The 24,832-nt window shown below is 44.6% G+C and overlaps 1 protein-coding gene across 1 annotated transcript in view; it reads left to right on the top strand.

Moving 5' to 3' along the window:
* Nucleotides 1–24,832, top strand: part of PAFAH1B1 (platelet activating factor acetylhydrolase 1b regulatory subunit 1) — a 62,249-nt gene that overhangs the window by 33,156 nt on the left and 4,261 nt on the right. The window contains exons 3-10 of the mRNA XM_044283844.1: nt 9,614–9,698; nt 11,342–11,416; nt 12,474–12,680; nt 16,338–16,506; nt 21,179–21,281; nt 21,374–21,602; nt 22,161–22,262; nt 22,556–22,712. Of these exons, the coding sequence (XP_044139779.1) occupies nt 9,614–9,698; nt 11,342–11,416; nt 12,474–12,680; nt 16,338–16,506; nt 21,179–21,281; nt 21,374–21,602; nt 22,161–22,262; nt 22,556–22,712 (1,127 nt within the window). The remainder of the gene's footprint in view (nt 1–9,613; nt 9,699–11,341; nt 11,417–12,473; nt 12,681–16,337; nt 16,507–21,178; nt 21,282–21,373; nt 21,603–22,160; nt 22,263–22,555; nt 22,713–24,832) is intronic.

The raw sequence follows: 24,832 nt of genomic DNA, 5'->3' as shown, positions 1-24,832 counted from the left end.
CAACCTGAGTGCCTGACATGGAGGCAGAGATGATGTGCAGTACAGAATATTCTGTACAGTACATGTAGCTCAGGTAGGTGGTGGAGCATGTTTTGCGTATAAAATGACTTAAGGCGCCCATACACCTTTTATGAGCGGTCTCTCCCCATTCCGTACACTCTTGTTTCGACCAACTGAGCCAGACAGACCCCATTGTAAGGTTCGAAATTGTTGATTAAACAGTGCCGTGTCAGTAAGGCCTAAGTCATCAGATTCTATTGTCTGAGGAATGCATCTGTCATAGTTTCCATTATAAAAAAGAAAGCTATAATGCTGGTGTGAGCTTAGTGTTACTACAAATGAATAACCTGCAGTAAAGAGATCCTTAATTAAAGGGGTTGTCCGAGTTATGGAAAAAAGATATAGCACTGTAAATCTGATGGTCAGCGATGTATATAGCTAAGCAAGTTTTAGGGAAAAAAAATCTCATTTCCCTGGTTCTCTTCCAGCCCTTTGTTTACTTACAATAAAAACCATCTCTGCCCCTCCCCCTTCACTGCTAAGGGAGTGAATACAAGTACTGCCCTGAGTGACAGGTCTGCCTGCTGGCAGACTCAGCAGCATGGTGTATGTGTAGGACTACAAGTCCCAGCTGTATAATGACACTGCTAATACACACAGAATTTTCCCCCTACCTGCAATGCTCTGCAGAACTTCTCTTTCAGCTCCTGTGTCCAGCATTTGTCTCCTCACTGCCTGCAGCTACACAGTAAACACTTCAGCCCTGAGTCTGTGCAACTGAAGGGGTTAATAATCTTGGGGGAGAGCAATAAGCAGCAGCCAGCAGTGCAGGGGGGGCGTGGTCAGTACAGATCTTTCAGGCTTGTGCAGGGAGAGAAGCTGACATCACAGGTCATGTGACCCTCGGTGAAATCTGAGAAAGCAGCCACTGGAGAGAGTGAGTTAATTGGAAAGCTGTAACATTTGCCTAGTTAGAAACATGGAAAGAATAAAAAAAAAAAAAAACTGACAACCCCTTTAACAGCCGGTTTTAAAAAGAAGTTTAGTTTAGGTTTATTTCAGGGCCATGTATAATTCTGTTAGGCTACTTTCACACCGGCAGGCTATTCTGGCATAGAATCAGCCAGACAAACCGTTGCAAACAGCAGTTTATGCCTGGCCAATTTCCAGCATATTTGCTTGGCTCCGGACCCCGCTATAGACAGTGGGGTCCAGCAGGTGGAAGTATCTGGCATTGCTGGACCTAGAGAACTCCAGCAGGCTCTCTGCCACAGATGTGAAGCTAGCCTTAGGGTGCTGTACAGCAAGTACATGCCGATAAAGTGGCATTTCCCCCATGTTGGTGAACGTGTTGCAGATGGTATGTGAACTTTGGGATTGGCCATCACTAGCTGATCGGTGGGGGTCTGCACTCTGCCAAACAGCTGTTCAGGTGTAGCTCCATGGCTGAAAGTTATCTCCCAGACTGCGCAGCTCTGTCAGCGCTGTAGTAATGGGCTCCCTCCAATACAGGGGCGGCCATGCTGTTTATTTCCAGTGACTACTTCCAGCGACAGCCACACTCAAGTAACTGGTCGGCTGGGGTGAGTGGTTTCATGTTCCTGCTGATCAGCTGCTGATGGCCTTTCCAGTGGATAGACCTTCACTTTAATAAAGGCTGGACAACCCCTTTGACATCAGTCTAGAATCAGTGGTTTGGGAATATTTTTATTCCTCATTTTGGGGACTGAAGTTGAGGACAGACTCCTGACTCTTTGTTCTTTCTGGGGCAGTCATAGGTGTTGCAGAAATTACAAATTTAGTAAATTTCACTGTATGCCTGTATATATTAGCTTATTGCAGATGTGTTTTAGGGTTCATTTAGCTCAGGTCAAGATTAGTTATGTGGGTCAAATGTGCTCTTCAAATTTTTTTTTTTTTTGTGCATTTGGTACTTGGGTGGTTGGTTATTGCATCAGATTGCCCTATCCACTCTTGGAGAAGACCGTCCTGTAATGGAAACCAGCACCGTGAACTCCTGATTGTTTTTTGCCAGAGAACTAAAATCCTGTTATACCAGCAGATGCCTGGTCTAAATTTTCCTTAGCTATTTGTGATACAGTAGTTATTACAGCATGCATGTTTCAGCTTTTTATTTTACCATGTTTCCATAGTATTAAAAATATATTGAGTTCTTCATAGTGGCCTTCACCTGCAAGAGGTGGTGGTAGACCTGTTCAAATAGCATCATGCACTTCTTGATAAATTGATTATATTTTGGCATGTAATGGAGTGATGTTCTTCATTACACTTTTTTTTTTTTGTTTGTTTTTTTGTTTAGTGATATCTGTGTCAGTATAGCTTACATGTTAAAGGTGTTGTCCAGGATTATCCTAGCCTCAGGATATGCATCAGTACCTGAGGCTAGGATAATCCTGGACAACACCTTTAACATGTAAGCTATACTGACACAGATATCACTAAACAAAAAAACAAACAAAAAAAAAAAAGTGTAATGAAGAACATCACTCCATTACATGCCAAAATATAATCCCCCCCCCCCCCCGATCAGCTCTTTTGGGGTGCCGCCAGAACTACATAGCTTTGAGCTGGTAACTGCAGTGCTGCCCCCATTGCTGTGAATGGGAGCAGTGCTGCAGTAAGAAGCCCCATCAGCCACACAGTAGGCTGACCTGTGTAGTTCATGCTCTGACTTCCAACACCCAAGCTAACCTGAAACAGCTGATAAGAAAAGAGGTGTCCCCCTGCTGATGAGATATTGGAGGCTTATTCTGAAGACAGGCCATCAGTCATAACATCTAGGACAACTCTTACAACCTTTTGTTGTACCAGCACTGCATCTCCTTCATCCTTAGACTTGTTGGAGGGCCCAGAGGTCACGTTACATAAGGTATTAAAGGGTAGTTCCCGTCTCGTACTGATAAACCTGACGTAAAAGAGGCTTTTAAAGTGCACTGGTGTAACCTTGCACTATTTGAAATGTAACCCTACTGAATTGTGTGCTGTGTGTCTGGAGCCCAGACCATTAACACCCAGTATTGATTTATGCTCCTACTGGATTTGTAAAGCTCCTTTGCCATCTAGAGGTGACTGCGCATTGTATAAATGTCAGCCTTTCTGTGTAGGACAATCCAGTCTTAAAGGAAGCTGCACATCAGCATGCAGGAGACGGGCCACCTCTACCCGACCTTGTCAGCTTCTCCTCAGTTGTTGGGGGTCTTGTGCATCTGTCGGTAAGATTGCTCAGGCCTAGACCTAACTCACACAAAATATGGATACTGGCCATGTGCATCCCACACTTTCCTTGGTCCCTTCTATAAATATGCCTATTCTATTTTCTATAATTTGAAGACTGGCCGCACGGATGCAGATCGCATACAGATGACATCCGTGTGCTGTCCGCATTTTATTTTTTATTTTTTATTTTTTTTGCAGCCTTGTTGAACTGAATGGGTCTATACCAGACCCTCAAACTGCGAATTGGATGTGGGCAGACTACAGCCGTGTGCAGGAGCTCTAACGCAGCTACTCATTCTGTAACGTGTGCGATGTGGACACAGCTTGGCTTGTTTCGCTATGGTGTCAGAATACCATTTATTTGTATGGTAGTTAAGGGAACCGTGTAGCTCAGCCTGCCAGGCAGTTTCCACAATCCGATCACTGTCTAGCTGCTGCATCCAGACTGGAAGGGAGGGAGGGAGGGGTGATACGGCTATCCTAGATTTATGGCATATCCTGAGCTGGGAACACCCCTTTAATGTCACATGATGCAGAAATATATTTGGTGTTCATTGCGGATTGTAATGGTTAAGTAAAATGCCAGGTTTGGTGTGGCTGTAAGGGATCTGATGTGTTAGGTGTTGGTGTACTTGGAAGGTTTAGTTTGCGGACATCCTCAGCCAACGTATGCACTGCCCGAACTGCTTCTGGTTTTCTGTGCATATTGTTTAGTACCTAGGTGCTGAAATATCACCTCACACAGCTTTACTTTCCAGTGTTTGCTGCTGGGAGTTGTAGTAGTGGGTAATACCTGAACAGTCTGCGGAGGGACTGAACAGATTGCTGTATAGTTTTTATGGGAAAAGCTGCCGGAAATGTTGTTGGCTTTATTCATGTCCTCCCCGTGTCTGTGCGGGTTTTCTCCGGGTTCCCTGGTTTCCTCCCACACTATGTAGACGTATTGGTAGGGAATTTAGAGGGCAGCATGATGCTGATGTCTTTAATGCGCTGCAGTATATGTCAGCGCTATATAAGTGAATAAATCCTTTCCCACAAAACTGTCTGCTCAGCTCCTCCTGCTCTATACCATGCTGCCTGCACATTTCACAGCATTTTAGTGGTGACAGGGAGGATACCGGAGTTTTTTTTTTTTTTTTTTTTTTTCCCATTTTTATTTTTCTTCCCTATCTATCGGGAGAAATAACTTCTTATATTTCCATTCACATAGCTGTATGTGGGGTTATTTTTTCGTGAGACAATTATGACCTACAATAAATGTAGTGGGAAGCGGTAAAATTTTTTTCCATATGGGGTGGAATTGGGGGGAAAAAATGCAATTCCTCCACAATTTTACAGGTTTTGTTCCCATGGCGTTTTGTTTGTGGCAAAACTGACCCATGCCCTTCATTCTCTGGGTCAGTATGATTACAACGATACCCCATATGCATAGGATTTTTATGTATAAATAGTGTAAAAAGAAATGTGAACTTTTTTTTTTTTTTTTAAATAAAAAATAAACTCTGCGGCACTTCTGGAAGTGCCACAGAGTTTCTTTATTGTATTTTTGGGCTTGAGTGATCGCCCTTCAGCCGCTGGCACACCAGCATTTGCTTAATATACAGCAGGGTGGATTTGATTTAAATCAAACCGATTTAAATCACCACTAGTCAGTAAGGCTTGATTTAAATCATAGTTTTTTACATAAAGATTCATATTTGGACAATTTTTCTGTTGTACTTGGGAAGGAGAAAAATAATCATTACCTTAATAACAATTTAAAAAGGATTTTTTCAACTGAAACAATAACATTACAGCATGTTATTTGCTTAAACATCCATGTTTGTAAACTAATTTGGCTAAAGAAAAAATATATATATTAAGAAACTTGCTGTCAGCCCAGCCTACACAAGAAAAGCTTAATAATGTCCTCTGTAGCTCACTCGTCATCTTCATCTTCTTTGTTCATAATCTGGAAAAGTAAAACAAGCCTTCCTGCTTTGTCGGGACCCAAACTATTTCTGAATTTAGAATGAACGAATCCAAAGGAAGAGAATATTCTTTCAACACCTGCAGAAGAAGCTACTGTTAGAAGAAGCTACTGTTAAAAGTGAAATCATTACTTGAACAGTCTCTAAATCCAAGTTCACTGGTGGGACTTTCTTTAAAATATCTTCAGCAAACCTATTTCTTGATTGGTTCCCCCTTGGCTTTGAAGTTCATTATAGTTGGCATTACAGATGGATGATTGCTGGATACCCATGTCATAGCTAACTCCTCTTCCTCAGCACTTAAGTTTTGACCCTGATACTGGATATTGACAAAAAATTCAACATATACAGCCATATTCTACATAATTAAAAAAGTAATCTTTATTTCATAATGAAATAAACTTTGGATGGTAATATATCAGGGTTGGATGGTAATAATACAGCAGTGCTCCCTGATTTATTTAGTCTCATAACTTTTTTTTTTTTATAGTTATACCCTACTGAGCTGGGAGGAGGGGTCCATTTTTTTGTGACAAGCTGTAGTTAAAAAAAAAAAAAAATCATTTTGGAGTGTGAGAATTGATCACATTTTATTACGTATTTTGTATTTTATTTTTTGTAATAAGTAATGAGAACTGCAAATGGCAAATTGTGAGCCTTTTTTCCATTACGCCATTTGCTGTATTGGAAAAATATTTTTATATTTTAATAGTATAGGCGTATTCAATCGCGATGGTACCCATGATTATATTTTTATTTATGTATTTTTTTCTATTACGTATATGAAAGGGGGTGATTTTAACTTTTATATTTTTATGGGGGGGCAGCGTCTGTGGCTGCCACTGTTATGGGGGGGGGCAGCGTCTGTGGCTGCCACTGTTATGGGGGGGGCAGCGTCTGTGGCTGCCACTGTTATGGGGGGGCAGCGTCTGTGGCTGCCACTGTTATGGGGGGCAGCGTCTGTGGCTGCCACTGTTATGGGGGGGCAGCGTCTGTGGCTGCCACTGTTATGGGGGGGCAGCGTCTGTGGCTGCCACTGTTATGGGGGGGGCAGCGTCTGTGGCTGCCACTGTTATGGGGGGGGCAGCGTCTGTGGCTGCCACTGTTATGGGGGGGGGGGCAGCGTCTGTGGCTGCCACTGTTATGGGGGGGGGGCAGCGTCTGTGGCTGCCACTGTTATGGGGGGGGCAGCGTCTGTGGCTGCCACTGTTATGGGGGGGCAGCGTCTGTGGCTGCCACTGTTATGGGGGGGCAGCGTCTGTGGCTGCCACTGTTATGGGGGGGGCAGCGTCTGTGGCTGCCACTGTTATGGGGGGCAGCGTCTGTGGCTGCCACTGTTATGGGGGGGCAGCGTCTGTGGCTGCCACTGTTATGGGGGGCAGCGTCTGTGGCTGCCACTGTTATGGGGGGGCAGCGTCTGTGGCTGCCACTGTTATGGGGGGGCAGCGTCTGTGGCTGCCACTGTTATGGGGGGGCAGCGTCTGTGGCTGCCACTGTTATGGGGGGGCAGCGTCTGTGGCTGCCACTGTTATGGGGGGGCAGCGTCTGTGGCTGCCACTGTTATGGGGGGGCAGCGTCTGTGGCTGCCACTGTTATGGGGGGGCAGCGTCTGTGGCTGCCCACTGCTATGGGGGGGGCAGCGTCTGTGGCTGCCACTGCTATGGGGGGGGGGCAGCGTCTGTGGCTGCCACTGCTATGGGGGGGGGCAGCGTCTGTGGCTGCCACTGCTATGGGGGGGGCGGCGTCTGTGGCTGCCACTGCTATGGGGGGGGCAGCATCTGTGGCTGCCACTGCTATGGGGGGGGCAGCATCTGTGGCTGCCACTGTTATGGGGGGGCGGCGTCTGTGGCTGCCACTGTTATGGGGGGGGCGGCGTCTGTGGCTGCCACTGTTATGGGGGGGGGGGCGGCGTCTGTGGCTGCCACTGTTATGGGGGGGCGGCGTCTGTGGCTGCCACTGTTATGGGGGGGGCGGCGTCTGTGCTGCCACTGTTATGGGGGGGGGGGCGGCGTCTGTGGCTGCCACTGTTATGGGGGGGGGGCGGCGTCTGTGGCTGCCACTGTTATGGGGGGGGGGCGGCGTCTGTGGCTGCCACTGTTATGGGGGGGGGGCGGCGTCTGTGGCTGCCACTGTTATGGGGGGGGGGGGGGGCCTGCCACTGTTTAGGGGGGGGCGGCGTCTGTGGCTGCCACTGTTATGGGGGGGGGGGGGCGGCGTCTGTGGCTGCCACTGTTATGGGGGGGGGGGGGGCGGCGTCTTGTGGCTGCCACTGTTATGGGGGGGGGCGGCGTCTGTGGCTGCCACTGTTATGGGGGGGGGGCGGCGTCTGTGGCTGCCACTGTTATGGGGGGGGGGCGGCGTCTGTGGCTGCCACTGTTATGGGGGGGGGCGGCGTCTGTGGCTGCCACTGTTATGGGGGGGGGCGGCGTCTGTGGCTGCCACTGTTATGGGGGGGGCGGCGTCTGTGGCTGCCACTGTTATGGGGGGGGGGGGGGCGGCGTCTGTGGCTGCCACTGTTATGGGGGGGGGGCGGCCGTCTGTGGCTGCCACTGTTATGGGGGGGGGGCGGCGTCTGTGGCTGCCACTGTTATGGGGGGGGGGCGGCGTCTGTGGCTGCCACTGTTATGGGGGGGGGGCGGCGTCTGTGGCTGCCACTGTTATGGGGGGGCAGCGTCTGTGGCTGCCACTGTTATGGGGGGGGGGGGCGGCGGCTGTGGCTGGCAGATAAATAGGGGGGCTGGGGTCTGGCCTCTATAGTAGTTTTGTAATGGCAGCGGCCCGGTGCAGTCACTGTACTAATCGTATCAAACTGCAGGCAACGTTTAATTATAGAATATCTTCAATCCAGCAGCCTGTACTTGCGTCCATAGCCGGCAGGAGACTGGGTGGGCGGGCACTGGCAGCGTAACTCGCTACATCCCGCGCCACCTGCTTAATTAAGTGGGTGGAGCAGGCGCGTGACATAGTAAGTTACGCTGCCAGTGCCCGCCCAGCCTCCTGCCTGCTATGGACGTAAGTTCAGGCTGCTGGATTCAAGATATTCTATAGTTAAACATTGCCTGCAGTTAGATACGATTTAGTACAGTGAGCGGGGCCAGGTGCAATAGAATACAGTGACTGCACTGGGCCCCGCTGCCATTACAAAACAAGATGCCGGCCCCCAGCCCCTCCTCCCTCCTCGCTGATGCACATCCGACCGCGCTGTGCAGCATGTGGTCAGCGGTGTATCAGTGTAAACTGCAGCATTTGCCCCTTTTTATGATTTTTTTTTTTTTAAGCTCGTGTTTTGAGCGTACAAAATCAATCTTTTTTTATTTTATTCTTTTATTCTGAACAATCGTGGATTTTTAAAATCCCTTTATTATATTGGCCTTCCAAAACAGTTTTTGGCCTCGTTCTGGGTTTTTCACCCTTTAGATGCTGTGATCTCGCTTGATCACGGGATATAAAGACTTTATTTACCGCGATCAGCATTATTGCAAGTTGCGGTAATTAGCCGCGGTCTCTGCTGTTTGAAACAGCGGAGACCTGCAGGCCATGACAACCGCTGTATGTGCAAGCGGGCGCCATATTTGCCTATCAGTCCATCGCCGTGCATGTTCGGCGCTGGTATCGGAAGGGTTAAAAAAAACAAGTTGGAATAGCAGAGGAAAAAAAAACAGCTAGTCTTCACTTGCAACTCATAGGAAATGGCTGCTCAGCCAATCACTGGCCTTGGTATTGACCCACCTTATCCAGTAACTGGCTGAGTGGTCCTTTCCTGTGTGTCAAGATGGCCAAGGAAGTAGAGACCATCGGGGTCTTGGGAGGTATTGCTGGTCTATGTATAAAGTCTATGTATAACTGTGTCTCATAGGATTTGCATCTGGTCACTGCCGCTCCAGTCCAGCTCTTGTCTTATGGCTGGTCTGCGGACAGGGTCATGTGCTCCACTGCAGCCAATCATTGGCCTGTCACTGCTGGCTCACTCACTGCTTGGGAATCGGCTTATGACTTGAGCTGCAGAAACTTGAAAATCTCTATAGTTTAAGGGTCTGTTCACACGTCCGTATGTGTTTTGCGGATCCGCAAAACACGGACACTGGCAAATGGCGTTCCGCATTTTGCTGACCGCACATCGACGACACTCTCATAGAAAATGCCTTTTCTTGTCGGCAATTGCGGACAAGAATAGGACATGTTCTATTTTTTTATTTATTTTTTGCCGGACCCATTTAGTGGATGTGTGAATGGACCCTTAGCCTTACAACATGGTAAATCGGTGGCTAGCTATAAATTCATATACATTGATTGTAAATTAGCATTAACATGTATGGTTTAATGTAAAAGGCAAAGTAAAACCATAAATTGCAATCTTGAAGCTGTCCAGAATCTAGTTCTACAATTATGTTTCACTTTTATTTCAGAAATCGAGCTATAGCAGACTATCTTCGTTCTAATGGCTATGAAGAGGCATACTCCGTTTTCAAGAAGGAGGCAGAGCTAGATATGGTAAGGTACTCTTAACACTTCAGTATATCTGTATTAGATGTACAGTGGGGTCCTGGACAAGTGTAAGTTGAAAATATTGTAACTTGAGACCAGAACTCTTTGGAAAACTGGTAATTGTTACCAAAAGCTGAAATGTTATCCTAAAAGAAGAGAAAATGAAGATTTAAAGTAAACTAAGCAGCAAACGAATACACATAAAGTAAGGGGGGATGTATCAAACTGGAATAAAGTAGAACTGGCTTGGGCTACTTTCACACCTGTGTTTAGGTGCGGATCCGTCTGGTATCTGCACAGACGGATCCGCACCTATAATGCAAACGCTTAGATCCGTTGAGAACGGATCCGTTTGCATTACCATGAACAAAAAACTCAATGCATTAGGGCTGTACGGATCCGTTCGGGGCCGCTTGTGAGAGCCTTCAAACGGAACTCACAAGCGGAGCCCCGAACGCTAGTTTGAAAGTAGCCTTAGTTGCCCATAACAACCAATAAGATTCCACCTTTCATTTTCCAAAGGAGCTGTGAAAAATGAAAGGTGGAAACTGGTTGGTTGCTGTGGGCAACTAAGCCAGTTCTACTTTATACCAGTTTGAGAAGTCTCCCCCCTAAGTCTTCACATCTAGAAGCCAGAAAGCTTTGTGAAGCGGAAAATCGCGTGTTCAGGGTCTTGTCCATTACCAAATATATAACATGGAGCCGTCCTCGGATGGTGTCTAAAAGAGCAGCTTATCCTGACACTGTTAAAGAGCAGTACAGAATGAGGCGCTAGGAAGTCTAATAATGGTCTTCTACCAGTGAGGTGCCCACATTGGTTGGACCTTCCAGTCCAGTTAGCCACGTGCCACAGATCAGCAGAGTTTGGCATGGAGTCTGGTTTTATGTTATGGTGGGGCAGGAAAGCACTTTGTTGAAAATATTGTATCCTGAGGGCATTGTGACTTGACTGGCCCCTATATTTCTGTGTATATGGATATATTTTAATGTTTGTGTCATTGAAGTGCTAATCTGCCTATTATACCAGATTAATTTTCTGAATAATAATCTTTACATCAGTATTATGTTTTCTGTCTGTTGAAACAAGTTATTTTTATGCATCATTTATTCACTTCAGTGATTAAAAAAAAATAAAAAAATTCCTTTTGCATGTTTTTTATCCTGTGGATGGAAAGCAGCATGTTTTCTCCCTTCAAAAATAGCACAAACTGATGCTCAAAATAATCCAATGAATGGGTGATAGTGAATTTTATTTTTTTTCCTCTGATGGAGCATTGTCCACATCCAATCTGCATTTTTTTGCCGATCATATGCGGACCCATTCACTTTATTGGAACCACAAAAGATGTGAACAGAACACTGTGTGCCGGCAGCATCCGTAAGTCCGTTCTGCCTCCCTGCAAAAAAAAAAAAAAATAGACCATGCCCTATTCTTGTCCGTTCTTTGCGAACAAGGATAGGACAGTTCTATGGAGGACATCTGTGTTTTTGTGGATCTGCAAAAACGGCAACGACCGCGTGCACGAGCCCTTACAGTTCAGAATGGTGAGCCAGTGTCTCATTGTGTATGGTGGCATGCATGATGCATAATGATTTCATATGGTATCTAGAAAGGACGTTTCTCTACATTGAGCTTTTTTCTATTTCAGAATGAAGAGTTAGATAAGAAGTATGCCGGCCTGCTGGAGAAGAAATGGACATCAGTTATCAGATTACAGAAGAAGGTAACAGCCCGGTGTTGCTGTTTATGTTTAAGCAGGGTGAAAATGGCTGTTTCAGGAGGAGTGTATCATTATCAAGATATAAGGCTTAGTATATATTTTTTATCTTTATTGCGGCGTATTGTATGGACCGTGCAGATAAAATGAATTTCTAGGGGAACACTCGATCCAAAGGGGTTGTCCCAATAGAAACTGTTTAATCCACAGCTGTCGAATGAGTGGGTCTCTGACCCCCTGGGCTCCACGTAACTCGTGAGAAGAGGTCCCATATTCTCCTGTTGTAATGGAGATAGCGGAGTACATCTCCTTTTTTTGTTTTCATATCTTGACCATAATTCTTTGGTTGCACAGTGCAGTAAACTAGGTTTATGCACACAAAATAGAATTGTAACTTTAGGATTTATGACTGAAATGCCAAAAGCCTCATGTTGAACTGGCACAGACTACTTTTAGAGACTTGACCAGCTCTTTAATAGAAGACAACCATTGTACCAGTCCTTTTGAGGGGTTCTATTAAGTGAGCAATCTCTTTGATTTGAGTATAGTGGCACAATGTGCTTTTCTTTTTAAATGTATTTAAAGCTGCTCCGTCACCGGGATCACCCCTGGGTTTGATTCTGCCGTTTAAAATGACACCTTCCATCTTAATCACCAGGGGGCAGGCGCTTTCAGTATGAGCACTACTATGCATCGCCCTCCCCTTGATTGACCGCTCTACACAAAGTCCTAGTCGTACGCTAAAGCAGTCAATCAAGAGGAGGGGGTGGTAGGAGTTGCATAGCGGTGCTCGTACTGAAAAAGCCCGCCTCCTGGTGCTTGAAATTGCCTGCCAGCAAAGGAATGTGAGTATGATTTTCATCAACAACCATGGTGCCGACAGCGAGGAGGAAGGTGTAATTTTATGCTGCAGGATTACAGACACCAGGCTATGTGCTTGGTTTAATAGGGGTCATCTGGTGCCAAGACATACGTGAGGAGTCAGTGCTGGGTAAATCCTTTGTGGTCGTGACCTAGCACAAGATGTCAGTGAATGAATGTAGTTAATTTTTAACCCTGACAGGTAATGGAATTAGAATCAAAGCTGAATGAAGCGAAAGAAGAGTTTACATCTGGAGGACCAATTGGTCAGAAGAGAGACCCCAAAGAATGGATACCACGCCCTCCTGAAAAATATGCACTTAGTGGTCATCGGAGTCCGGTCACTCGCGTCATTTTCCATCCAGTTTTTAGTGTTATGGTCACTGCTTCAGAGGATGCAACAATTAAGGTATTCTTGCTCTGTATGCTTTTTTGTAAATTAGAAGAATGGTCATTATAGTGTTTCTAAAATAAGATAATGGGGGAGACTTATCAGATCCATCTAACCAATCGACAAGCCTTGTTGCCTATAACGACCAATTGCAGTCAGCCTTCAATTTCCACAGCAGTCTTCAGAAATATAAGCTCAACTCTGATTGGATGTTATGGTTAGTAAGGCCTGTATATCTGTAAGGGTAGGTTCACATCTCCGCTAACTTAATCCATCAGAGGAACAGACTGAGTTACTGCATTCGGCGGACACCGCCGCGCCCCCGCTGCATTCCCGTTAACTATAGTTGGATCCGGAGGCTTTCCGGCTTAAATGACTGCTTTCTTCCGGAAAAATACCTCCTTACAATAGCTGAGATGTGAACCTTTCCGTAAGGGAGTTTTAATAAGTTTCCCTATTGTATTTATTGTCCCATGCATTCATGCAGAACTTCACTATACAATGAAGTAAGCTGAATTTGGAATCCTGTTCCCTGTACTATAGGTTTGTATACAGAGGTGTGGTGTAATATTTACAGCATTCCCCTTGTGGTTCTTTATTTGTGTAAGGCATGAAGTGAGTGACAGAAGATCCCTATGATCAGCATGAAACTCTAAACTCTTGACTTCCACTAAGTGTTTACCTCTGTCCTTGCCAAAACGCCGTCCCTAATACCTACACTCTAGCAACCGCTCATCTCTATGCAGTGGCGATGACTGCTGCTTGTAAATGCAGCTCTCACCTGCTGTAACTACCAGACAGTAATTGGGAACGAATGGTTCATTCCCTACTATATCCTGCTCTGTTGGTCAATGTAAAGTGGCCTTCAGGGCTCATGCATACGAATGTATTTTTTATGGGACATACGTGGACTTATTCACTTCAGTGGGGCAGCAAAAGATGTGGACAGCACACAGTGTACTGTCTGAATCCGTATGTCCATTCCGCAGCCACACAAAAATATAGAACATGTCCTATTATTGTCTTGGTTACGGACAAAGATAGGACAGTTCTCTTATGGCCTGGACGTTCTGTTCCACAGAATGCAGAACATACGTGACCGGTATCCTAGTTTTGCTGATCTATGATTTGCCGAATGCAAAAATGGCTACAGCCGTATGTAGGAGCCCTTACAGCCAATAAATCTTCAAGGGTATCTGTGAGATCCCGTCTTCCTTTGCCGGATTGACAGCCTATGGCCCCATTCACACGACTGTATTTTTGCTCCACGTCCGATCTGCATTTTTTTTTTGCGACTCGCACATCCACAGTCACATCCATTGTTGCAATGCAAGTTGATCCAGAGGAAGGCAAAAAAAAAAAAAACTGAGGTAGAAGCCAATTATCCTCACTTTAGGGGGAAAAAAAATCCTTCATGACTCCAATTTGTACAAATGCTAGTTTCTGCTTGACCTATGTAAAGGTGCCACCGATCACCTGATTAACAAGAAAATGCGCATTCATTGGGTGAAACCATTTTTGTTGCGGACCCCAAAGTCATCTGTGGGCATCGGATTGCTCGTCTCCTCACAGAGGAAATGATTGTTTAATGTAAGTGCAGCTTTCACTTCTTGACGAGCATTTACAGTAATTATTGGGAGCAAACAGTTTGTTACTGATAATTGTCTGCACAGTTGGCCCGTGTAAAGGAGCCTTTATTTTATTTTTATTGAAGCTAAAAAGAAATGGAAGGTGAAAATGTAATTTTTTTTTTTTAAGCAGAGTTTCCATCATGGATTTTGTGTCAAAATCTGCATGTTGGGGTACTTTCACACTTGCGTTAAACTTTTCCGGTATTCAGTCCTAGGGGCTCAATACTGGAAAAAAACTGATCAATTTTATCCTAATGCATTCTGAATGAAGAGTAATATGTTCAGGATGACTTCAGTTCAGTCACTGTATGGTTTTTGGACTGAGAAAATACTGCAGACTGGTAAAATTGTGAAGAAATATATATAACTGATCCGTTTCTCCGGTTGACATTCGGAGAGACGGATCCGTTCTTGCGATGCATTTGTAAGACTAATCCACATCTGGATCGGTCTACAAATGTATTCAGTTTGCATGCAAATTGCCGGATCACCCTGCCGCAAGTGTGAAAGTACCCCAACACGTGGCTTTGTCATTGATGTTGCTGCAGATTTGCCTTGGAATTCACTCCGTGCAGTGCCCTCTTGAGTTCCCATGAGTTAATAAGCTGCAGTGGATATATATAAAGTTTATTTCTTTCCATCTTCAAAAAAAAAAAAATTGAGAACTACGTGGCTCTGTTTTCCAGTCACTAGAATTTTTTTCTTTTTCTGAATGGCTGTATTATCTGCAGGTTGTGTTTAGAAACTACATTTCTAAATGGAAGAAGCTCTTCCTTTTTTTTTTTTTTTCTATCTGAATGTTTGGAGCTTTTGTTTCTTCAGTTCATTATTCATTTTCTGGTGCAGAATTTGTTTGCCGCTAATTGAAAGGGGTGTTAAAGCAGCGTCTCCATAATAATTACTTGTCATCACCTTTTTATGTGTCAGATAGCCAACCTGACAAGTCTTGAAATGCGCTGTCATGGGTAATTAGGATGTGAATGCGCTTGCAAGGCCATGCGTCTCCAGTCTAATGCTGGAGGTTAGACAAAGGGTCTCCTCCTTTTCTCCATGACTTTTGTATATGTTGACTCCCCTCACTCCCTTCTTTTATTAGGTTATCATGTAATAGAGCTAATCTACTTTATGATTATTCATGTTGGATTAGCTTGTCTGATGATGGCAGTAGTTCATCCTGGGTGCCACCTCCTTATGATCCTAACGTTTGGCCCAGTAAATAATAAAAAATATAGGGACCGCGAGTAGGTGAATTAAAAATTTCCTCCCCCTTGTTTAGGGGAGCAAGTCTGGACAATGGGGGTTGTCTTTTTCCAATGCCTGGCGACCACTGCCTGGTTGTCCGGGCTTTTACTATTGATCCTGAGGATAGGTCATCAATATCTGGCGGGCGTCCGACACCTGACATCCCCGCCAATCAGCTGTATGAGGAGATGGCGCGCGCAGTCCACACATGTCGTCTCTCTTCCTGTCCACTGCTACTAGGTCTATGGCAGAGACCATAGACCGCAGCGGTGAACAGGAAGAAAGGTAGATGGCACCTGCACGCGCTGTCTGCTCATACAGCTGATAAGTGGGGGGTTCAGGCCCCCGCTGATCTGATATTTGACCTACCCTGAGGATAGGTCATCGATGATAAAAGCCCAGACAACACTTAAGGTTTGTCTTTTAGTTTATTATATATTTTTCTTGAGCTCGTGCTTTTGCTGACTCTTTGATAATAAAACAGCGATTTTAAATTGGGTGAACACCTCCTTCCTCCATCTACCAACGTAGATTTGAGTAAATGCATTCTTTACACACAGCGTGTAGTGGTATTTATTTTTCTGGTTACTTGTGTGTTCTGGTTGTGATTTTTCATGTTTGTTTGACAATTTAATTGTGTAGGAAAACCCCAGTGCTGAATGGCTAATCCAAAGCAAGCTTTCTTTGTGTGCCTGGCTAATTATACGGAGAGGTGCCAGACTGCCCTGCCGAGTGCAAATGGAAGCCTCCACAAGCTGTCAAGCCACGGGCTGGTGCTAACAGTTTCCTCTCTCCATGTTAGGTGTGGGACTACGAGACAGGAGACTTTGAACGCACACTCAAGGGACACACGGACTCTGTACAAGATATTTCATTTGATCATTCTGGCAAGTTTCTGGCCTCCTGCTCAGCCGACATGACTATCAAGCTATGGGATTTCCAAGGATTTGAGTGCATTAGGACCATGCATGGTATGTGCCAGTGCTCCTTGTCTGCCGGAATGTAAATTCATATGCCAGTGAAACATGTTTGTCTACACAGATGTGTGTTTCGCACCCACCCGTATGCTGGCTTCCACGCCAGGATGTATAAAATACACTTTTGTGCAGATATGCCTTGTATTGTGTGGGTTGAACAAAGCCAAAAGCTTCATAGCTCTATGTAGTTTTTTTCCTTATAAAACATAAATTTTTTTCAAACAGATCTTAAGACTTACAACTTAAAGGGAACCTTTCACCCCAAAAAACCATCCCAAGCCGCCAGCAGTGTGTTTCTTATGATGCCTTTCTTCCTGAAGGCCGATTCAGCAAAAGTATTGAAAACGTTGTTTTATCTCCTGCGGGTGCGCCTCTCCACACATGCTTGAACTCAAGGGGGCAGCGGCCTCCTTGCTTCATGTCACGGTAACCACACCCCCTTCCCTGCCTATTCATTTTGACTGACAGCGTTTATGCAGAGAGTTCGGCAAAGCCAGCCAACCTGCCGGCTGTCGGTCACAGCGAAGGGGGCGTGGTTATCTTGACTTGAAGCAAGCAGGCTGCTGCCCCCTTTCCTTCAAGCATGACTAGAGAAGCGTGCCGGCAGGGGATAAAAGAACGTTTTCTGAGCTTTAGCCGCATCGGCCTTCAGGCAGAAAATTATCGTCAAACACGCTGCAGGCTACTGTGAAATACTGCTGCTGGCGGCTTGGGATGGTTTTTGGAGGTGGCCGGTCACTTTAAGAGCACTTAACTTTGTCAAACTAAAATGGGGATGACCTATAATATTTTAAGTTTCCCCCATTTAACAGTGTGCCCACATGTGTCAAACAAGGGGACTGAAAAGAAAGGACTTCCATGTTGTGTGCAATCATTGCAGATATTGTATGTACTATGGGATGCAGTCTGTGTGTCACATATACCGCCGAACAGCTGCTGACTGGCAGAGGAATCTTCCATATTTTGTAGTGACATAGAGTGTCAGAAGTGTTTACTTTTCAGACCCTCTCGTTTGGTACTTTAGTGGGCTCTGATTCAATTAGACTGACTAGCATAGCTCTGTAAGGAAGTCGTGCTGATGCTCTCAGTTAAAGAGGTCTTGTGAAATCATATGAGATATTGCAGATGACCACATCCCCACAATATACAAACAAAGCTGTTAAATGGCTTCTAGTTTTAATACTGATTCTTTACTGTGATATTTATTCATCAGTTTTTTTTACTTCAGAGAAGTGTAAATTGGGCTCTGTTCACATCTACATCTGTTTCCTGTAAAAACTTGAACCCACCTCACGCAGTGCCGGATTTGTTGCATGGCTGACACTAGGGCTGGGCAATTAAAATTTTGTTAGGCTACTTTCACACTCATATTTTGGGTGGATCCATCATGGATCTGCAAAGACAAATCTGTTGCAATAATACAACTGCATGCATCCGTCCTAAACAGATCCTTTTTGTATTATCTGTAACATAGCCTAGACAGAGCCGTCTTGAACTCCATTGAAAGTCAATGGGAGACGGATCCGTTTTCGATTGTCAGAGAAAACTGATCCGTCCGCATTGACTTACATTGTGTGCCAGGACGGATCAGTTTTGTCAAGCGTACAGCAAAACACTGCAGGCAGTGTTCTGGTGTCCACCTCCAGAGCCGAATGGTGACTGAACGGAGACAAACTGTTGCATTCTGTGCGGATCCTTTTCCATTCAGAATGCATTAGGGCAAAACTGATCCGTTTTGAACCGTTTCTGAGAGCCCATGACGGATCTCACAAACAGAAAGCCAAAACGCGAGTGTGAAAGTAGCCTTAGTGCTATTAATTTCATTTTTTTTTTTTTATGTTAATTTATCATTTCGAAATATTTTAGGTGGAAGGGACTGAAGGTACCCCACACAGGCTGTGCTGATGCAGCACTCGAGATAATCACAGGAGCCCGGCACTGACTGAAGTCAGGCCCCTCCTATAGCAGTCAGTAGGGACAGTGGCATTTGGGCAGTTATACATAGGCTCCGTGTCACCATCAACCCCCCCCCCATGAGCACAATTGATGTGTGCTGATGCATTTCCTTGGCCGCCTAAAAAGACTGCCTGTTGCTGTTAGCGATAAACTATAAAGCATTGGTGTACCTTGTATACCAGTGCATTATAAAAGCCATGTCTCCTAGTTATTGTAAAAAAAAAATATAATAATTGAAGGTTAATATAGTTTATAAATGTTTTTTCCATATTAAATGGTTGTCGTAATAGTGGTGGTGGTGGGGGTGGGGGCATGCATATGTTATTGCTTAGTTGGGGCTCATTCACACGACTGTATATTTGTCCGCATCTGTTCTGCCATTTTGTGCATCGGATGCAGGCCCATTCATTTCAACGGGGCAAAAGATGCGGACCGCACTCTGTGTGCATCCGCACATCCGTTCCATGGCCTTACAAAAAGGCACATTGCCAGTATCCGTGTTTTGTGGATCCACAATATGCGATCTGCAAAAAGATACGGTCTTGTTAATGAGCTCTTAACCACATTACATATAATAAAGATAACATGGTAACCTGCCCTGTGAACAATGTAAAAATTAAAATAAAGACTTTTTTTCCCTTATCTTCTCCCCCCCCCCCATTTTTTTATTTATAAATAATTTAAGAAGCTCTGTGTACCCCAAAATAGTGCCAATAAGAACTACGTCTCACCCTGCAAAAAAAAACGCATAAAGCTACATCTGCACAAAAACAAATAGTTTTTACATGAGACGTGCTAGTACTGTGCAAAATTGTTTTAAAAAATGCATAAAATTATACATATCACCAAATATGTGGTAAAATTGCATAAAAGTATACATATTTGGTATCACTGTAATCATGCCCATAGAATAAAAGTAACGCTGGTCAAGCCTTCATACGGCTACATCAACAGAAAAAATATAAAAATTATGGGCAGAAAATAAACAACGAAAAATCGGTAATCCTCGAAGGGGTTCTGCAGTTTTTTTAAACTGATGATCTATTTTCTGGATAGATCATCAGCATCGATCGGCGGGGCTCCAAAACCTGGGATCCTTGCCAATCAGCTGTTTGAGAAGTCAGCGGCACTACTGCGACCACTGCTGCCTTCTCAAACAGCTGATTGGCAAGGATCCCGAGTGTCGAACCCCCGCCGATTAGATGCTGATTATTTTTTATTTATTTTTTTACAAAATCGCCCAGCACTAGCTGACACAATCAGTGCCCAACAGACCCCATTAACCTGTAATGTTACAAAATAATTTTCCTATGTGATATCTGTACTTTTATCCTGACTTTATATTGTGCCAAATGACTATTAAACGGAAACTGTCTGGAGGATTTAGGCCCCTAAAACCACCACCAGCCTGTTATCCTGGATCGTGACAGGTCCTCAGTGATCTCCTACCATGTTCTTGAAGATTTGACTTTCTGTATCCTGTCAGGAGTCATTGGGTTGGAGAAGCTCCTCACTAGAGTCACACTGGCGCACGTGTGGATGAAGCCAAAGCCAGTATGCCCTTTATTATGGCGGAGGCTACTTGAAATTACATACTTGGCCTGTGAGACCAGCAACGAGGAGGACTTGTCTGTGTGACCGTACTGCACAAATTGATAATCTGGGTCAAGCTTGGTAATAAGCCCTTGTGGCTAGTTGTTTGGTTTTGCTAATATACCTTCACCCAGATAATGTCCTTTTTTTTGTCACGTGACTGTTCTGAGGGGCAGCTCCAGCCTAATGACCCCTTACAGGTCATTGGAATAAAACATTCAAAGTTATTTTGCTGCTTTATGCCAAATCTCCCAAAAATATAGGAGATCATTGTGAACCTGTAAACGGGATGGTGGTGGTTTTGTGCCTAAATGTTCCTGACAAGTTCCCTTTAAAGCTTAAAGAGGACCTTTTACCTGTAAAAACAATGTGAACTAAGTATGCTGACATGTAGAGCGGCGCCCGGGGATCTCACTGCACTTACTATTATCCCCGGGCACCGCTCTGTTCTCCCGTTATGCCCTCCGGTATCTTTGCTCTGTAAGTTATAGTAGGCGGTGTCTGCCCTTGTCCTGTGGGCGTCTCCTTCTCCTAGGCTGCAGTGCTGGCCAATCACAGTGCACAGCTCACAGCCTGGGAGAAAAAAAAAACTCCCAGGCTGTGCGCTGTGATTGGCCAGCACTGCAGCCTAGGAGAAGGAGACGCCCACAGGACAAGGGCAGACACCGCCTACTATAACTTACAGAGCAAAGATACCGGAGGGCATAACGGGAGAACAGAGCGGTGCCCGGGGATAATAGTAAGTGCAGTGAGATCCCCGGGCGCCGCTCTCCATGTCAGCATACTTGGTTCACATTGTTTTTACAGGTGAAAGGTCCTCTTTAAACTGGAGTCTTGATTCTGTTGTAGACCATTGAGTATTTTGAGAGCTTTGTCAGTTTTCAGTGTCCTCAAACCCCAAGTGGACATAGTTGTCATAGTTTGTGTGATGCTATTAAATCTACAAAAACTTACCCAGAAAGAATGCAAAGTGTTACTTACTGGAAGGAAATCCACAGGTCCAGGCTTGGAAAAATTGAATGGACTATTAGACCCGGTGGGAAAAAGGGTGACCCATACATTGTGAGAAATACTCAATGTCTTTTGTTGTGGTATAAACTCTGTATCTCATCTGTAGGTCACGATCACAATGTTTCCTCGGTAGCGATAATGCCTAATGGAGATCATATAGTGTCTGCTTCAAGAGACAAAACAATTAAAATGTGGGAAGTTCAGACTGGGTAAGCTCTCCTTCTCCCCGTGTCTGCAGTTTTGTTGTTCACTTGTGTTTTCTTCCTTACAGGTATAGTGTGTAATTGTAATGTTGTTGTAGGTATTGTGTGAAGACTTTCACAGGCCACAGAGAGTGGGTCCGCATGGTGAGGCCCAACCAAGATGGTACACTGATTGCAAGTTGTTCTAATGATCAAACTGTTCGCGTTTGGGTGGTAGCAACGAAAGAATGCAAAGCAGAGCTAAGAGAGCATGAGCATGTTGTAGAGTGCATCTCCTGGGCTCCAGAGAGCTCCTATTCAACTGTACTGGATGCCACAGGATCTGAGGTATGCGCTGGAGGGGCGAGGAGGCTAAATTATCAATGACTGAGAATTCTAAAGTCAAATCTAGCAAATGTCACATGATGCTTAATACACTTGGGGCATCTAATAGCCTTGATGTTGCTCCACTTTCCACTGGAATAAGATTGAGATCATTTTTACGACTCATCGCAGTTGACAAATCTGTCTTCAATCGGCTCAACAGCCTAACCATGACCACTTTTTAAAGGAAACCTGTCACACAGAGCTATGGGGACTGGGTATTGCGGATGTGCTAGTGGCCATCTAGCAACCCACGTCCTCAGCTATATTCACAAAATCCCGATGACAGGTTCCCTTTAAAACTGGAGGGAGTGGTGTAAAAACATAACATGTTGCACAATTTAAGTGCAGATAAGCTGAAAATGTGACACAGCCCTATTTTGTGAGTTTTGGTGTTCATGGCTTGATGAATCCCCCTCTTGGTTCATAATGCATGTAAACACTCCTCTAACTGTTGGATTGTATCCTTAGTGCTCTGTGCCGGTGCTTGTTGGTGAACTTGTGTTAAAACCTCTTTTCCAGACTAAGAAGAGTGGTAAACCTGGACCATTTCTGCTATCAGGATCCAGAGATAAGACTATTAAGATGTGGGACATCAGCATTGGCATGTGCCTAATGACACTTGTGAGTAACAAAAGAAAGTCTCATATTACTTTGCCCCGCTGTTACTAGTCCATTAATTTCAAGGGGGACATATAAGATTAGAAAAAACATGGTTGCTCTTTCATCTACGGGTTGTCTCGTACTGCAGCTCGGTCACATTCACTTCTGTGTACACAAAGTAACCAAATGATGTTCTGTTTCACAATGCTAGCTACCATAATGGTACTTAACTGTAGTCTCTGTACACTGGGTCTTAAGAGAATCGTTATGTTTCCATGCCAATCGTTTTATTTTTATATTTTTTTCTTCTGTAGGTTGGCCATGATAACTGGGTACGTGGTGTTCAGTTCCACCCTGGAGGTAAATTTATATTGAGCTGTGCCGATGATAAGACTCTTCGTATTTGGGACTATAAAAATAAGCGCTGCATGAAGACTCTAAATGCGCACGAACATTTCGTTACCTCTTTGGGTAAGTAGGCTTTTTTAAATAAAATATTGTGGTTTTTAATATGTTTAAATGTTAAATGCATTTATGTTGCAATATAGGTTAGATGGCGGTCTAGGCTAACAGCAAGCTATAACAGATGGTTATAAACATTATACCATGCAGATAATGAATCTTAGGCCCTTAATACCTTCACGTCGTGCAGAACGTTACCCCAAGTGTTCAGAAATTAGTCATGGTCACTGGATGATATCGCCCATTTGTTAGATGCCATGTGTAAAACGAAGGGAGATGCCTAAAAAGCTAGAATGTGGCCTTTGTTCTCAGTGCTATGGCGACGTTGTAAATTACATTGGGGACATATTATATGATATAGTATCATTATGCACGCCATCAATTTAAAAAGCAAGAAAAAAACAACTACTTGTAGAAGGAAAACATTCAAGAAGAAATTTTGTTTTTGCCATCCGGGTCCAAACCACCTCTAGTTAATGTAAGAAAATACTTATGTCTGGGTGGTGTCAGAAAGCAGAGTCAATTTAAAGGCCATGGATACCTTTTGGGGGCATTTTGTTTATCAATGTGTCTTATGTTGGGCTAAAAAAAAAAAAAAAATTGTTTGGTCAGTATTAAACATTTTCAACTATTTTTCCTCTACAAATTTCAGTTTCACTTCATCTGCAGATTTATTGCTTGCTGCTTGACAGTGAATCAGTCAGGGAGCTGTTCTGACATCTGGATGGAAAGTGTTGAAAATTAAAATAATGACTTGAATATTGATGATAGAGATATTCAGGCCATCAATATCAGTGTAGTGTTGACGCGAGTCAGACCCGTATCGGCTGATTGAAGGGCCCTGTGAGCTGTACATCCCTGGCATTGTGTACCAGGCACAGGACCATGCTACTGCAGCTCAGTCCCATTCACTTGAATCGGATCAGCTGACATTGGTGTATCCTAAGGTTAGGCCATCAGTACTAATGGGAATCCTGTTTTTATGCTTAACATATTTTTAAGAAACCTAAAATCCTGCCGTTTTCTCACTGGTATTAAGCCTAATAGGCGCCACTTCTTGGTCTGTACGGATCACTTTACTGCAGTTACCTGCTTATTTCTCCTTCTAATCCTGCCTGTAATGAAATCACTTCTGTGTATAGATAATACTGAATCCACCAATTGCAGTAGGTGATTGTCACAGCTGATCTAGTCTTTCCTTGTACAATGACCTCTGCAGAGGTCACAAAGCATGCCTAGAAAACAGACCAGCTCAGGCAAGATGGCGGCCCCCCATAATCATGGTCAGGAACTAGAATAGAAAAAAAATCTGTAATCGGTAAATAAAAACAGATCAAAATAAAGGATGTGTGTTCTCGTTTCAACTGGCAGATAACATTTTTTGTCCTGACTTAAGGGACCTTTACACAGGCCGAAAATTGAACAGGTCATCGCTAATGAGCGTTCATAGTAACACTCATTAATTGTGATCTGGAGGTGTAAATGCTCTGCCGATTGAATGAGCAAAAAGTCATTGTTTCTTGGTGTGAAATTGTGCTATGTAAACACAATCTGCTGCGGTGTCTGTTTGGGGATGAGCGATGGCATTAGTGATCACCCCTCCCCATACTCTGGAGGAGATCGCTGCATGTAAATGCAGCAGTCTCCTCCGCTAGCAATCAGCAGATTGTTGGGAAGGGACGCTTCCTTCCCGACAATCTGTACATGGTACAGGGACCTTAAAGGAGTTATCCCGTCTTAGACAATGGGGGCATATCACTAGGATATGCCCCCATTGTCTGATAGGTGCGGCTCCCACCTCTGAGACCCGCACCTACAAGGAGAACGGAGCAGAGAAAGCTGAGGAGGGCACACTGCACATGCACAGCCGCCCTCCATTAATTTCTTTGGAGCCGCCGAAAAGAGCCAAGCTGGTTCGGCTACTTCCGTCAGTCCCATAGAAATGAATGGGAGCAGTGGCTGCACATGGGACATGCGCTCCCATTTACTTCAATGGGAGAGGCGGGGAGCTGTGCCTGGTGGTGAATAGACCCTGGAAACTCTGTGTCCTCCAGCCACAACTCTCCCCAGCTCCGTTCTCCTTGTACGTGCGGGTCCCAGAGGTGGGACCTGCACCTATCAGACAATGG

The sequence above is a fragment of the Bufo gargarizans genome, chromosome 3 (assembly GCF_014858855.1).
Source record: "Bufo gargarizans isolate SCDJY-AF-19 chromosome 3, ASM1485885v1, whole genome shotgun sequence".
In the NCBI taxonomy this organism is placed as follows: Eukaryota; Metazoa; Chordata; class Amphibia; order Anura; family Bufonidae; genus Bufo; species Bufo gargarizans.
This window is presented reverse-complemented; position numbering and strand designations above follow the sequence as displayed.